At 39.7% G+C, this 16,759-nt stretch overlaps 2 protein-coding genes across 3 annotated transcripts in view; one reads left to right on the forward strand and one right to left on the reverse strand.

Annotated features, from left to right (window-relative positions):
* The window catches only part of LOC132510739 (ubiquitin-conjugating enzyme E2 N-like), a 34,808-nt gene extending 19,388 nt beyond the window's left edge, over nt 1-15,420 (forward strand). The window contains 1 exon segment of the mRNA XM_060133454.1: nt 15,124-15,420. Within this exon segment, the coding sequence (XP_059989437.1) occupies nt 15,124-15,420 (297 nt within the window).
* The window catches only part of UACA (uveal autoantigen with coiled-coil domains and ankyrin repeats), an 86,927-nt gene extending 71,039 nt beyond the window's left edge, over nt 1-15,888 (reverse strand). For both annotated transcript variants that reach the window (XM_060153240.1, XM_060153232.1), the window contains exon 1: nt 15,691-15,888. In XM_060153240.1, coding sequence (XP_060009223.1) covers nt 15,691-15,771 — 81 coding nt within the window. In that variant the 5' untranslated portion in view covers nt 15,772-15,888. The remainder of the gene's footprint in view (nt 1-15,690) is intronic.
* Nucleotides 15,889-16,759: the final 871 nt, after the last annotated feature.

Genomic DNA, 16,759 nt, shown 5'->3' on the forward strand with positions numbered 1-16,759 from the left:
GCCAAAACATGAGGCAAGCACCTGCTGTTTTACTCTCACCTCCACTCCATCAGGAATTGCACTTAACAGCAGAAACAGCACCCTGATTTCTGCATCCCCAAGGTCTGTCCTATACTAAACCTTGGCACTTACACCTTACTCATCATCTCTGTGACCCCTCAAAGAACCACAGGGCCTGCCTAATCTTCTAGTCTGACGGTACCAAACAAGGAACAGGGGAACCCAGCAGAAAGAGTCACCCACACGTATACAATTGGAACACTTAAGTTTTGAAGTTATGAAGGTTGGAAAAAAGAAGCATTCCAGGAGCTCCAAAACTCTGTTCTTTATAAAGTTGGCCTTGCGTTTAAAAGTGGTTTATAATTTTTAAGCATGCGTATTCACACTTTCAATGGAAATGTTATCATTTTCCACATCTTTTCCCAATTATTGCTATTTAACTGAATCAATGTCATCACCCAGGAATGCTGAAAAGCAATAGCATACCTTGTGGTTAACAATGTTAGTTTTAATAAAGCAGTTTCATACAAAAAATAAATATAGGATAGGGTTTCATCTTCATGATGCAATACTATTCTTTTCCTACTTATGGTCCTCTTCAATGCTACCGAAGAGCAGACACAGGAAGTTTATAAGTTAGAATCAACAAAAACCCTACATGATCACCTCACTGCATAAAACGAGACACTTCATTTGTCTTAGGAGTACACCCAAACACACCACCACACCCAGCAGTGTTTCTCAAGGGTCCTAAGTGGAGTTCCTTCCTCTTGTGACTCACCCTTTCCCACACTATGGAAACAGTTCAACAGCAGGAATGCAATTAGATCTAAGCAATTAGGAAAACTGCTGTCCCATCTCCTCAACTGTGCATAGAAAGAGCTCTGATTAGTAGAGCTTAACTTGTACGACCCCTTGCAATAAAGCTCTGTATTAAGGCTAAATCACTTCAAGTGGCTTGAAGACAAGTAATATTTGGAACAAGGCCTTTCACATCTTTATTTAAAAGCCATAAATAAGCAATTTAAATCTACCTTTCCTATGGCCATGTCTTGACCTCTACACGGAATCTCTTTTCCAAAACTGTGCAAGCCTGTGTGTTCCTCTCAACACAAGACAGCAAAAGCTATTTCCAAAGCAAATTAGTGATGTGGTGAATGTTAAGGAACATAGGGGTTTTAGTTTATCACCAACAGGTTCTTTCTACCAATGATCTTAATTACATATATTTAATAATTAAGCCAAGGGAAAACACTCAGAAGCTTTTCACGTATAACACTTACCAGTAAGAGCCTTTCAGGGTTATGAACTTGCATGTTCTCAGTAATAAATTCCCAAATAAAATTAAGTTCATAGTTTTACATAAATAAGTCTATTAAAATTATGTTAATATAAATATATTTTAATTACAAAATTTAAAATCATAACAAAGAAATGGAAAATAAAAATTTCATAATCGATAACTATGATCATCTTTGTATATCCCCCACTGGTCTTTTCCCATGTGAATTTTTACATGACTATTATCAGGTTGTACCTATATTTTTTATTCTGATTTTTTTCACTTATAAGATTTTCATTTCTTCCATAGAATTTCTTCATATAGCAGTATAGACTATGGCAAAACAGTCCTGCATTTTCTACTGCCGTGTAAAAATTACTACAAACTTAGAGGCTTAAAAACACTTATTTATGAGTTCACAGGTCAGAAGTCCAAGTGGGGTTGACCGGGTTCTTTGCTTAGGGTCTCTCAAGGCCAAAATCAAGGTGCCAGCCAGGCTGGTTCTCATCTGGGAAGAATTCACTTCCAGGCTCATTCAGGTTATTGGTAGAATTCCATTCCCTGCAGCTATAGGCCTGAGGTCCCTGTTTCCTTCCTGGCTGTCAGCCCAGAGCCTCTCTCTCAGCTCCTCAAGGCCTTTCGCATTCCTTCTCACATGGCCCCATCCATCCTCAAGCCAGCAACAACATACCAAGTCCCTCCTGTCCTTCAAATCTCTCTGCCTTCCAATTCTGCTGCAACCCAGAGAAAAGTCTGTTTTTTAATTCTCATATGATTAGAATAGGTCCACCTGGATAATTTCCCTTTTGTCTAACTTGAATTCCAGTGGTTAGTAACCTTAAATTACATCTGCAAAATCTCATTTACCATGTAATATAACATAACCATGGGCACAGTATCTCATCAAATTCGAAGACCTGGAGATTAAGGTGGGAAATCAGGGAAGGCCATTTTTAGAATTCTGCCCACCACATCTATGTCACAATAGAAAATGTATTTCTAACTGTGGATTATATAGTCAAAAAGCTTAAAGGTCATCTAGCCGCTGGGCTAGAAAACTTTAACATCCTTTCGAATCCTAAAATGCTAAAAAATCTAACATTTAAACATGTTAAGGAAATAAAGTGTAAGGTTATTTTAGTAAAGAAAATAAAATTATATGAATTTAAAAATTAGTTAAATTGAAAAAGGAGCTGAACTTTCCCCGAGTTTAAAAAAAAAAAAGACATGTTTTTGCAAAATTGTCACCTTTTGGAGCCAATTTTCTAGTTACACCAAAAGGCGAAGCATGAATGTGGAAACAAAGGTTAGCACCAAATCATAATGCCTGGGTGAACCAGAAGCAAAGAACTCTGAAACCAGTGATAACTTCTATAGTACAAAACTCTAGGTTGATCCTTGCTATAAAGAGTAGAGGAGGGGACTTCCCTGGTGGCGCAGTGGTTAAGAATCTGCGTGCCAAGGCAGGGGACACGGGTTTGAGCCCTGGTCTGGGAAGATTCCACATGTCACAGAGCAACTAAGCCTGTGCACCAGAACTACTGAGCCCACGTGCCACAACTACTGAAGCCCACATGCCTAGAGCCTGTGCTCCTCAACAAGAGAAGCCACCGCAATGAGAAGCCCGGGCACCACCACGAAGAGTAGCCCCCGCTCACCGCAACTAGAGAAAGCCCGCGTGCAGCAACGAAGACCCAACGCAGCCAAAAATAAAAATTAATTAATTAATTAAAAAGAGAAAAAAGAGTAGAGGAGGTAAATGGGCCAAATGAAAACCTAGCTCATAGACTGTCTATTCTACCCAAGGTTCATTATGGAAAACTAAGACTAAGGATACAACCCTGGGATCAGGCTGGCAAGGCATTTCAGAGTGATTCGGCCAGCTGAGTTTGGTATGAGATAGTCCCCATGCCCACCACATAAATCTAGCTTAAAAAAAAAAAGGAAAGGGGAGGGAAAGGAAGGAAGGAAGGAAGGAAGGAACCAAACCAAACTGAACCAAATCTGGCCTATAGAAGGTGCTAAATCAATATCTGTTGAATGAAAGTAGAATGTAATAGACCATAAATGTTTGTTAGCCTTCAGGAACTGCCCCCCTCTGGACAGAGAAGAGAGCTCTTTCTAAATCTCAGCTACTAATGGGCTAAACACTGCTAATAGCCTGCCAATAGGCTGACACTGGGTCCAAGGTGGGGCAATCTTCAAGGGGACTGGATAGCAGTTCCTGGGAGTGAAAGAAGAAAATGAGGGCAGACAATAAAAGTGCTAAGACCAAAAAAACGTCTGAGAAATATGAGTGGAAGTGAAATTTTTAGTCTCAGAGTAACTGTAATTTATACAATGGCAAATATACAAGTAGATAGAATGTCCCTCAGCAGAATTCCAAAGACTTATTCCCAGCAAAATAAGTGAGATTCTGCCTATTTGTATTAACCAGTGGAAAGAGTATATTGATAGCTATGAATGATACCACAGAATGAGAAGTTCATACAGTTGTAAATATAAAACACTAACTATAGCTTCAACTGTATCAAACGCACACATAACGTCTTCCTCAGGTGGCAAAACACTCTAAATCAAGGGTTCTTATTCACCTGTGCTTACAATGATTATTAGCATAGCAAGTTAAGCTTTCAAAACTATTTTTCAAACAACATCATCAGAACTTTGAGCTATTCATCCAAATTGACTATGAATCAGTGTACTTTAAAACGAGGCTAAGTTGCTACCATAGGAAGATGGAGACAGTGTTCTCCCCGCCCCCCTTGTGAGTTATTACCTCCAGTCTGGGACTGTACCTTCCCCACACTGCATCAGGCGCAGGGGACTTAGTGGGACTCGCTCAAGGCTAGCAGGCAAGGGCTCTGACCACTTGTCTGTTGACTGTGTGGCTGGCAAGTCACAACTTCTCTGGGTCTCAGGTGACCCATGTTTCTCTAATGGATGCCTCTTCTCCATCCCTTCCAGCATTGTTATGATTCAGGCCCTCACTAATCCTTGCCTACGGTAGCACACTCATAAACAATCTGCCCACCTCAAATCCATCCTGAACAGAGCGACCACGGTAATCCATCTAATAAAACACTTCTGATCATATGACTCGCCACTTCGGCATACACAGGACAAAGTCCAACACTTACAGTGTAGCGTATTTTAAGCCATTCCAAGATGGCTTAACCCCAACCTCCCCTCCTGCCTACCTCCCCTTCAATCCCCTTGCCTATTATTTTGGTGGCAAAAAGGTAAGCTGACAATCCAATTGCCCCTTCCCCCAACTCTGACATTTCCCCTCTCCATGCCTCTGCCCTTGCTGTTCCCTCTGAAAGGAATTTCTTCTTTCCTGGATCACTCCTACCCACTTCTTTTAAGTTTCAGATCAAGAGCCTCATCCTGCAGACTGGTGGTGGCCAGGGGGCAGGGGAGTTGGGAAGCAACTGCTTAATGCATACAGTGTTTTCTTCTGGAGTAATAAAAGTTTTGGAACCAGACAGAGATGGTGCTTACACAATACTGTTAATATACTATATGCCACTGAATTGTTCACTTTAAAGTGATTACTTTTATGTTATATGAATCTCACCTCAATTTAAAAAAAAAAAAAAACTGCAGCAGCAGCTCTCCCTGCAAAAAACCTTCACCAACTCCTCAGCCCCAGATTGGATCAGCACCTTGTACATTCCTCTATCACAGCAGTTATTACTTTATATTATCCACTTATAGAGCTCCCATACAGTATTTTGAGCCTCTTTATCTTCCTCATCTTCTCATCCCCCAGTGCTTAGCCTAGGCCCTCAAGAAATATTTTTTTTAATAAATAAAAAAAATAGAGATACCATTTACCTCCCTTGGGGCAAAAGGCTAGGGCAGATGATCTTTTGAAGATCTAGGTTATATAAAAGCCTATGAGAGAGCTTCCCTGGTGGCGCAGTGGTTAAAAATCGCCTGCCCATGCAGGGGACATGGGTTCAAGCCCTGCTCCGCGAACATCCCACATGCTGCGGAGCAACTAAGCCCATGCACCACAACTACTGAGCCTGCGCTCTAGAGCCCGCGAAGCCCACGCACCACAACAACGAGTAGCCCCTGCTCACCACGACTAGAGAAAAGCCCACTCGCAGCAACGAAGACCCAACACAGCCAAAACCAAAATAAATAAATAAATGTTTTTAAAAAGCCTATGAGATCATGTATTAATTGGAAAGAAAAAGATCAGGAAAGACTGCTATTCATCTGGTTATAAAGGATAAAAATGGAATGACCTCTGGTGAGATTTTTTCAGTGAGTAATAGTAAGAACTAATATTTATTGAGCTAATTGCAATTATTAACCCCATTTTCCAAATAAGGAAACAAATACATTTAAGTAACTTGCCCAAGGTCATAAAGCTGGTTACTGGGAGCAGCAAGATTCAAGTCCAAGTCGTCCAGACTGCAGACCTTGACCCTTTAACACTAACACACCAACCTGCCCCTTCACACTGCTCCAGGCATAGTTTCAAGAGCTATGAACGGACAGTCTTTGGCCCACAGTGTGCCTTTTCTAAGACTGAGAAAACACTCCATTTTCCACATTTATCTACTTATCCATTGCCATGAATGTTGTTTATATTTCATAGCGTTTTTAAAATACAGAATGTTAATTTTTTAAAAGAATCCAACAGTCAAAAAAAATAGAGGTGAATCATAAAGTAGATCTCCCATTAAAAAGACCTCATGTCATGAGTGTTTATGGGCTATTCCTCATGTACACAGCAGAAAAGATCAGAGTATGCCAGCCTCACTAGAACCACACACAGAAAGACTTCCCCACTGTAGACTCATTTTCATGGTACCCCAACCTCTGCATAGGGTAAGTATCTTGTGGATAAGAAAACCACAGAATAACAAAAACCAGCTAGAAGAAAAATTACACATTCACTTTTTTAGTTGAGAAAGCGTGATTGTTTTATGTCCTTCCCCCCACCTTTAAAAATGACACAGTCTGGTAAGAAAAAAATTAACCAAAAGTCAATGAGATTTTTTAAAATATATTTGTGCATCTGAAAGGGAAAACTTTACTACAGAGGTAATGTCAAGCCTTGACAACATATCAATAAGGTCAATATTAAAAACATATCATTTCCCCCACCCCAAAAAGCATACACTCTTTTAGACACACATGTATACACGCACACACACACGCACATGCACACACACACACCCCTCTCCAGAGAGTAAGCCAACAATTCTTAGTTCTATTGGATTCTCAGGACTTACTTTACCCATACATCCTCCATCTAATGCTAAAACCAAGGATGACGGGATAATATACTGGGTGAACATACAAATATACACAACAACAAAAGGCAAAAGGGATACAATATGACAGTATCAATATCAAACAATGTAGAATTCAAGACAAAAGTTATAATGGGACAAATTACAGATTTTTATAATCACTAGTTACACTTTAAAAGAATACAAAGTAGCCAGGAAACTTAATGTATCAATTATCACAAAATTAAGTACATAAAGCAAAAACTGTTTGCAATATACAGGTGAGAGGACAGAAACACAACTACAGTGAAAGACACACTACTCTCAAAGCTACAATAGGCCCAAAACTAGCAAAACTAAAGATATAAAGCTCTTAAAGATCAATATGAACAAGGCATCAACAGAAAAAATGGTCAAATAACACGAATAGGCAATTCTTAAAACAAGAAGTGAAAGTGCCAATAAGCATAAAAATATCACCACACTCCCTAGAAATTAAAAACACAGATTAAAGCAAGAAATTTTTTGGTTCATAAATGTTTTAAGTAATAGCATCCATTACTGGAAGGGTGTGTGGAATGCAACAATTTTATCCACTGCTGGATGGGACACAAATTGGTTTTGAGACTTACCATAAAAGGCCTTCCTTTTGCCCAAACACCCCACCCCACAATTTTTTTGGTCTTTGGCTTAAGGTACAAATCCCATAGCTTTAAATTTTAAATTATATCAGTTCACAATGGTTAAGGACACGGGTTCCAGAGTCAAGCCCCTGGCTCTCCACTTATTAGCGACAGCACCTTGGGCAAGTCAATTATTTAACTGCCATCTATAAAATGATGGCAATAGTACCCACTTCTTAGGGTTGCTGTGAGGATTATGTGAGTTCATGTAGAGCACTTAGAACAACGCCTGGGACATACATGCTCAAAAAATATTGGCTATTGGCACTTGGACTTCTTATAAGTTATTTCTATTTAAGTAAATTCACTAGCATTTACTGAGTTCTCCTAATGGGACATTTGTATCTGCTCAAGTCATTTCAAATTACTTGTAATTTTAAGTACAAAGTTTCTTAGAATCAAATATGATTCAAAAAGACATACATATCATTACTGCAGCAGTAAGGTAATTAAATGCTGACTAAATAACAAAGAGGCACTATGAGATCTTTAAAAATAGCCTAACCTGTGGTTTATGATCTGGTAAATAGAATTACAATTGACTTGTTTTGTTCTTTATCTTCAACTATATTTTGTTTTCTACAATGAGCATGTATGACTTTTATGGGGGAAAAAAAGATTTTTAAAAACAACAGATAGCCATTTATCCTCACTGGTTCAGTCAGGCATCTACTCTCTCTCAAGGGCACTTGCCAGTCTGATTCAATTATATAAATACAGTTCATCAAATCCCATCCTAGGTCAGAGCTTTAGTCACTCAACTGTATCGTTTCGTGTTTTACACTTCATTTTGGAGACTATACTATGTGGAAATAAATTAGTCCACATCAATAATATTCAGGATTCCTGAGAATAAAAAAAGCCCAACAGACAAAACTGTTTTTATAACTATAAACAAGTGAGTTTATTCTTGTGTTTTTGTGCTATATTTTTAAACCTGGAAGAGCTATTACTCTTTCTAACTATATAAAAGCTATACAAAGCTTTTAATTGTTTTATGATTTAGGAAAAGGCAATATGCATGTATTAGCCTATCATTCTGCTTATAATTTCAGGAAGTACATTTCAACGATCTATTTGTAGGCAAATTGCCTACAGAAATCAATTTGACTTCTCTTGCATAGATAAGCTCATGCAGGTGGAAATTTTCAACAATCTGTTATATCCCTTATGTGAGGTTAGACAAATGCTTGCATAATCTGTAACAGGACAGTAAAGGTTTCCATATGATAGAGATGAAACACAGAATACGTGAGTTATGTTTAAATCTAATATTCTGGGATCTAGATTTCTTCACCAAGGCTACAACCATAAGTTAAACAGGGTTAATGAGAACAAAATTTTGCTGGCTAATTTAGCTAATTCTAGCGGGGAGGGGATAAGAGGGAAAATGAACTTGATAAGTTATTAACAGTATAATTTCTGAAAATGAAACTTTACTAACTCCAGTCAGAGATCTCTCTAAATGACAGTTTAAACTTGTCAAGGAATTCAAAGTTTTAATTCAAGGTAAAAAACAAAAAGTAGAGATAAATCTTCCTTTGACTATCCCCCCAAGCTGTCACCCTATAACTCCTTACTTTCACTGAAATTCTTGTCAATAACTCATCTGCACCATCCCTTACCAGAACACCAGAGTTTGTTTTCAAACCCGATGCTCCCACAATAGGCAATATCATTTCACAGCTCCACACCATTGTGCTCACTTCTCTTTTGCCTGCAGTGCCCTTCCAACTGTCTGTCTGGCCCAGGTTCAAGCTTCTCCTTTCTACCTTTATCCCTGACCCTACCCTACACATCTGTGCTCTCACAGCAACTTATACACACCTATTGATATATTATGGCTCTTAACATACTGTAATATTGTTATTTTATGTCTAGCTCTCTTAAAATTCATGAAGGCCATGACTTGATCTTTCTTATTATAGAAACTTTAGAACATATACAAAATAATATCACAAAAGTAAATACAGTAGTATCATTACCCAACCAGCTACAATAATTATTAACTCACAACTAATCCTATTTCAACTATACCCCCCACTTACTTCTCCCACCCACCCACAGATTTTTTGAAGCAAATTCCAGACTTCACACCATTTCACCTGTAAATAGTATACTTTTAAATGTTTCCCTGAAAGACAGACCTCTTTATAAACATGACCCCATTACTACCATTGTCACACTTAAATCTTTTAAAATAATAATTCCATAATATCAACACAAATCCAGTTGGCGTTTACATTTCCTCAATTGTCTTATAAACTTTTATTTTTACAATTATTTAATCAGGGTCAAATGAAGTCTACCATTGTGATTAGTTAATATGTCTCCTAAATCTCTCTCAATATCTAGATTTCTCCTCCATTTTTTTCCTTCTTCTTATAATGTATTTTTGAAAAAACTAGGCCATTTGTTCTAGAGTTTCCCATGATTAGAATTTTGCTCATTGCATCCCCATGTTTCTCTGTCCTCTGTATTTTCTGTAAAATGGTGGTTAGCTCTAGAGGCCTGTCATATTCAGGTTTGGCTTTTTTGGCAAGACTGTTACTTAGTAGAAACGAATATTTCCATCAGGAGATAAATTATGTCCAACTGTCTTTTTTTTTGAGACATTAGTACCTACTCATAAATGACTGTCTGATTCTATAGCCATTAATTCATGGGGAGCTGTAAAATTGTGATATACTAATTCTATCGTCCCTTCTTCATCTATTAGCTGGGGTAAAATACCTGTTATAAAAAAGAAACTTCCCCTTATTGAGTATTTGGTTACCCTGAGAAAAAGCCCAAGTTTCATTCTTTCTCTTTATTTTCTGGATCTTAAAAGAACACATCAGTTCTTTATTATGAACTCAAAGATTTATTAAAGAATTCAGTCCAGTGCCACATTATCCTTATTGATGATCAAACAGTCCCCATCACTGGTCGCCTCTTCAAGTTGGCTCCCTCTCGAGTCCTGATCTTTGATAACTTCTTTGCCTTCTAGTGTGACAAAGGATGCCATGCTCATCTTGCATATTTTCTGTTCCCAACTTGGAATTATCCATTTCTTCAAAGATGACCTAATTATTAATTCAGTCTTGAGCCTAGCTCATGTGTGCCATAAATGTTTCCCAAACTAAACAAGGCAACTGCCTTATTATGAAACTAATGATTTTAAACTTGAAAAATGTGTATGATGCACAATAAATAAATGCACAATCATTACTCCACTCTTATTAAAAGAAGTAATTAAAATGCTTAACTACTCATCATTTAAGTTCTTGGACTCATTATGTACTAAAAGACATACCAAAGCAACTCAGCCCTTCTGATTTGGTATTATAATAAGGTTCAGCAATTAAAGTCAGCGTGATGACCTGGGCAAAACTGCTGCTGGGCTGAAATCCAGAAGTATAAAAAGAGGGCTTCTTTATTGTGATCTTCCTTCAAGAACCACAAGAAATACAACGCAGGGGTAACCCTAGGAAACTGTCTGAATAAAGCTTTAATTAAGGTAAACATTTTTAATTAAAGGTTGGCATCTTTAATGAAAATGAGTAAACACCGCTCAATTAAGTATCATGAGTTTAAACTAAACATAACTATTTGTGATCTTAATTTTCACATTACCACAAAATCATCAATATAAGAATAACAATAACATCCTTTCAAACACGCCCATATCCCTAAGTGGAAAACACAAATGCTTCATTCTCGAAATCACAACTAAAATCATATTTAATCCTTTATGCTTTCTAAATAATCTCAAACTTCTACTCTTGGTGGGAACCAAAAGAAGTTTTTTAAAGATTTTTCAGTTGTTATATTTGTAACTCTAAATCCTTTTAGAAATACCGAAATTTTCTCAGGGTGCTGAGACATTACGAAGATGCTTTAGAACATACTTGGTTGCTGATTTATAAAATTCATTGCCCCATTTTAACAGAAGCCTAAAGAAAGGGCAGCAAAAATAATCACTGAAGAACCTCCCAGGTCAGAGATTACCAGTATAGGTACAATTTAAAGTAGAACCCCCTTCCAAAATGTCTCCTTGCAATACTGCTTTGCAGTTTAATTACTACTCAAATTTCCTAATCTGAACTAGGTGAAAATGAAACAAGCCTATTCTCACTGTACATATAACTGTACACATAACTGAATGTATATATAATTGACTAGATCTGAAATAGCATTTACAGTCATTTTTTTTTTAATTACCACTCTTAATTTTTTTTTTTTTTTTTGGCTGCGTTTGGGTCTCCGTTGCTGCGCGTGGGCTTTCTCTAGTTCTGGCGAGTGGGGGCTACTCTTCATTGCGGTGTGCGGGCTTCTCATTGCAGTGGCTTCTCTTGTTGCAGAGCACCGGCTCTAGGCACGCAGGCTTCAGTATGTGCAGTATGCAGGCTCAGTAGTTGCAGCTCACAGGCTCTAGAGCACAGGCTCAGTAGTTGTGGTGCTCGGGCTTAGTTGCTCTGCGGCATGTAGGATTTTCCCGGACCAGGGATCGAATCCGTGACCCCTGCATTGGCAGGAGGATTCTCAACCACTGCGCCACCAAGGAAATCCCTACAGTCATTTAATTATCCCTTTCAGAAACCCGAAGCTCCAATTTAGTAATTAAAAATAAATCTAACAACAAAAATTGTCTTATTTTATGATCAAAAGCTGCAGCTATCTCCAGATTTAGCTAGTAAAAGACTCTCAAATATATTCTATGCACAACTTATAATTGTGAATTATATTTATTTATATGTGTATAAACACACTCCCATTTAGTGAACTCTAAACTCATTGACATATTTATAACCACGGTACTACTCAGAATATTTGAAATGCCTTATATAACATATAATTATAATTTAGCATGTTAAGCTAATATGCTATATTTCACATATGATAATACCATAAAATATTTACATACCTCAGTCTATTTCTAATGTGTCTCCAGATAAGCTTAAATAAATACATGAAGAAAACTATTTATGAAATACACATTTTAACATTTTTTCTCAAAGTTGTACAAATCGTGATCATTTCCCTGATGATTAAATGAATGCTTTAAGATTCAAAATAGGTAGCCACGAGGGGAAAGTGGAAGAGAAAGAAGAAAGCAAGATGTATACCTCTTACCTTACACCAGAATAAATTCTATATGGATTAGAGAGTTAAATGTAAAAATGAAACAACAAACAAAAAACTAGATGAAACCAGGGAGATTTTTCTCTTTTTTAGCTTAATATTGTAGAGTGGAAAGGCCAAGATATAACATAAACTTAAAAAGTCACAAAATAAAAGGTTGATAAATTTAATTGTACAAAAATAACTACACTCTGCATAGCAAAAGCCACCATAAACAAAGTCATACGACAAACAACCAATTAAGAAAAAACATTCATATTAAAAAGTATTAAAAAATCCCTCGTGACGCAGTGGTTAAGAATCTGCCTGCCAACGCAGGGGACACGGGTTCGAGCCCTGGTCCAGGAAGATCCCATATGCCGCGGAGCAACTAAGCCTGTGCACAACTACTGAGCCTGCGCTCTGGAGCCCATGCGCCACAACTACTGAGCTCGCGTGCCACAACTACTGAAGCTCACGCGCCTAGAGCCTGTACTCTGCAACATGAGAAGCGCACGCACTGCAACTAAGAGTAGCCCCCGCTCACCGCAACTAGAGAAAGCCGGCGTGCAGCAACAAAGACCCAATGCAGCCAAAAATAAATTAATTAATTTAAAAAAAAAATAAAAGGTTAATTTCCCTGATATAAAGTACATACAAATGAATAGGAAAGAAATCAACAACCAAATAGAAAAATGGAAAGGGTAAACTGTTCACAGAAAAGAACATGGAAGGAGATTTTAAAAATATGAAAAGATACTCAACTTCACCCATAATAAAAGAAATACAAATTCAAACTATCCTGAGATACCGTATTTACCTATCAGGCTGGCAAAACTTAAAAATCTGAGCGAACTTTAAAGAAAAGCATGGGAAGTGATAATTGCTCACACATTGGGTACATGACGCACAGAGGAAATTTAACAACATTCTTTAAAATTACATATGCACATATCCTTTAACCCACCAATCCCACTTTTAGGAACTGATCCTACAAGTATACACACACACACACACACACACACACTTGAAATATATACAGGTTTATTCATCATAGCATTTTTTATTATAGCAAAAGATTCGAATGGGGATGCTCTTAAAGGGCCTAAACACTGGAGTTTAAAAAAATATATGGAACAGCGGGTACAATGTGTTACCATTTCTATAAAGGGTGAATACTTGTATTAATATTTGCTTGTATATGCTAAACTCTCTCTGGAGGGATATGCAAGCAATTGATAACACCATTGGCCTCTGAGGAATGGTGGGGGGCAGGCAGAAAAACTGAAGGACACAGGTGGGAGAGGGGTTTTTTGCTGTAAATAATTTTGTTCCTTTTAAATATTAAGCCATGTACTATGTTACCTATTCAAAAGCAAATAAATAAAATTTAAATATTTTTGAAGGCAAAAAGATTAAAAAAAAGATGCTCAGTCATAACAATACATACACATGTGACCAAATAGGACATTAGAGATTATGGTTTATAGACTGAAAAGCAGAAGGAATCTATTTCCCTTGCAAATGTATTGTACTCTATCAATGCTTGGTTTGGTTTTATTAGTCATCACACTCATTTATTTTCATTTGAATATTTTACAAAATTTATTTGAATATTTAACTAATACTGAGAGATGTTCACTTTTTCTAAGCAGGTAGATTCTATTTTTTTATATACCATATATTTCTCTTTATTTTTATGCCGTTATTTTAAGAAAAATAACAGAATGCTCAGTGTAACAAATGTTGAAGATTTAAGCTCAGAGAGATGCGCTTCATGTGCCAAATGTATAAAGTGCAAACTGGCATGCTGATAATACCAATAACAACTAAATACTCTGCATTTCTAGAAGAGGAAACAGGCTAAAATTAAGGTGTACAAACCTAGAAATGGGATGTGAATCCTTGTGCAAACCAAACGGGTATAATACTGTGAATAATCCTAGAAAAGTGTATCTTTAAAGCTGAAAACAACCTGCACTACAAAGAAGTTGTATCTTTAACTCAACTACCTATAGTGACCTCTGATATCGCTAAATGACGTTTCTGCCAATTATTTTATTTTAAAAAATAATGTGAAAGTAATCATTCCTTCTATGGGCTAATTAAACAATTTCATGCTTTATTAAACAATATCAAATCATCAAATATCATGCCATCTGAAGCTATCCCTTTTTTTTCTTTGTTTTTTTCAGTTGGGAATTAAAGAGCCAAGTTTCGCCACAATTTCCTTTAAGTCCAAGTAAAATCATCCTAGAAGTAGTCAGGTGGGGAGAAAGGCACAGTTCTGAATTCACTCAAAAGCCAAAGCAGATTAATTAGTATTCTCATAAAAAGCATATAATCATTGGGTAAAACCTATATAAACTTATTAAGGTCCATTTTAATTACTCCAAATGGGCAACCAGGCATTTTGAGCATTACATCTCGTTTACGTTTCTGACTCTTACAAGACTTTTAAAATAACGTTTATTCTAATAATACAGAATGTTGGTGATATGGCCAACTCTTCTAACTTGCCAAATTATCTAAATCCCAACATCTGCAGTCAGGCTGTTTCTCAAGATTTCTGTTCTCCTGCCAACTTAAGAGAGGCCCTGAGAACTTCTTAGCGTGCACACTGAGGCCGGGCTGCAGATCTGCGCCGAATGGAGGTCTACACGGGTCTGTCCCACAGGTGACACTTACACGGTCCCACAGGACAACCACCTTCACTTCCAGGGTCACCACCCATTGGGGGCGTTGTCTTTACAACTACGCTCGATTCCATCTGCCTCACTCAGAAATCAAACTTTCCCAGGGACCTCGCGACAGCGTCCAGGACACGACTTCCACCCAGCCCGGCAGCGCTCACCCACGGAAGGTCCGGAGTCCGGGCGGGGCGGCGCCAGGTCCATTGCCCTGTCCACCTGGACTGCGGGGCGCCAAGCCCCCGCCCGGCCCGCAGCTCCGGGGACAGAGGGGCGCCCGCCTGGGCTCCGTGGAATCGCGCCGAGTCAGAGCGCGCGTGGGATACGGGGGCCAACCCGGGAGAAGGGAGGGGCTGGGGTCGCCGGGGAAGGGCCGGGATGGGGGACAACCCCGAAAACCGAATTGAGGAAGAGGGTGCGATCCAATCCCGAAGGCCAGGAGCTGGGAGACCCCGGGATGAGGGGCGGGAAAGGGATCCGTCGAGGCCCGGGGGCGGCGGTGGGCAGGGTCCCCAGGGTCTCCGGGCTGACGCGGAGCCCTGGCCAGAAGAGGGAGGAGGAGTCGCCGGGGCCGACCCAGCGGGACGCTCTGAGGCAAAGCCGAGCAGAGGAGGACTCCGCGGCTCGCGGGAGGGCAGCTCCGGGAGTCCGGGGCGCCCACGGGCCGCGGGACTCACCGCGCTGGCGGCGGCGGCGGCGCCGGACGACGCGGGGCCGGACGCGTCCTGCCTCCTCAGGCGGGACTTGAGGCTCTTCATGGCCAAGTCGTGGCAGTCCCTCTCCCGCTGAGCGCGGCGTGTCTGATCCGCGCGCGAACCTTAGAGTCTGAGGACTGCAAGCGCGCAGAGGAGGCGACAGCGCTGGCAGTCCAGGCCCCACCTGCCTGCCACCTGGGGGCCCCCGGCGTCTGTCGGCCCCTGGCGGCGGTCGGCCCAGGGCCTGCGGCGCGGCTCCCCTCCCACAGCCAATCCGCCTGCGACCGTGGCGGGGATGGGGCCGGCCCCGACCAATAGGAATCCTGGAAGGGGGAGGGACTTCCCTTTCAAACTTAATAACACCCTTCCTCTCCCTGCTGGAGAAAAAGTTTGGAACTTCTGATGGGGGAGTGGCAGAGGTGGGTGTCCAGCGGTCTGGAGAGACGCAAGAGGCAGGCTCCAGACCATCGGCGCCCGCCTACCTGGGTGATGGAGCCTCAGGTCTAGAGAGAGCATGGGGTCCAGCCTACACCAGCTCTCATCTTCCCGGACTCCCTTCCTCTTCCCACCCACGTGCTCTTTCCCAAGTAGAGTTCCCTTCCTTCCGTCTGATCCCAGAAAGCACTCCTGGTCACCCGCAGACACAACGGCTTTCAAGAGCAACTTCCCTTACATCTGAGGATGTTTTACTACACAGATCCCAGTATCTGGGAACAACCACGCACATCAGAAACTACAGAAAAGAAACCGCTTCTAAAGAATAACGTGCTGGTTGTACAGAAACACAAATAGTTAAGAACAGACTTTGAAAGATGTTATAGAAAAATCAAAGCACATGTCCGGTGCTCAATAATTATTTGTGGAGTCCATAAACCACTGCTTTGGAGGGAAAGAGATGGAAAATGGAGGGGGACAGCTTTAATTAAAAAATGGCCAAAGTGATATAAAAAGCTGTAAAAGAAAAAAATATTGTCCTTTCTTCAAAAAATTTTTTTGTTTCCTGTAGAAACACATTGCTGGTAAAAGCATACAGTGAAATTAATTCATCCTA

The sequence above is a fragment of the Lagenorhynchus albirostris genome, chromosome 1 (assembly GCF_949774975.1).
Source record: "Lagenorhynchus albirostris chromosome 1, mLagAlb1.1, whole genome shotgun sequence".
In the NCBI taxonomy this organism is placed as follows: domain Eukaryota; kingdom Metazoa; phylum Chordata; class Mammalia; order Artiodactyla; family Delphinidae; genus Lagenorhynchus; species Lagenorhynchus albirostris.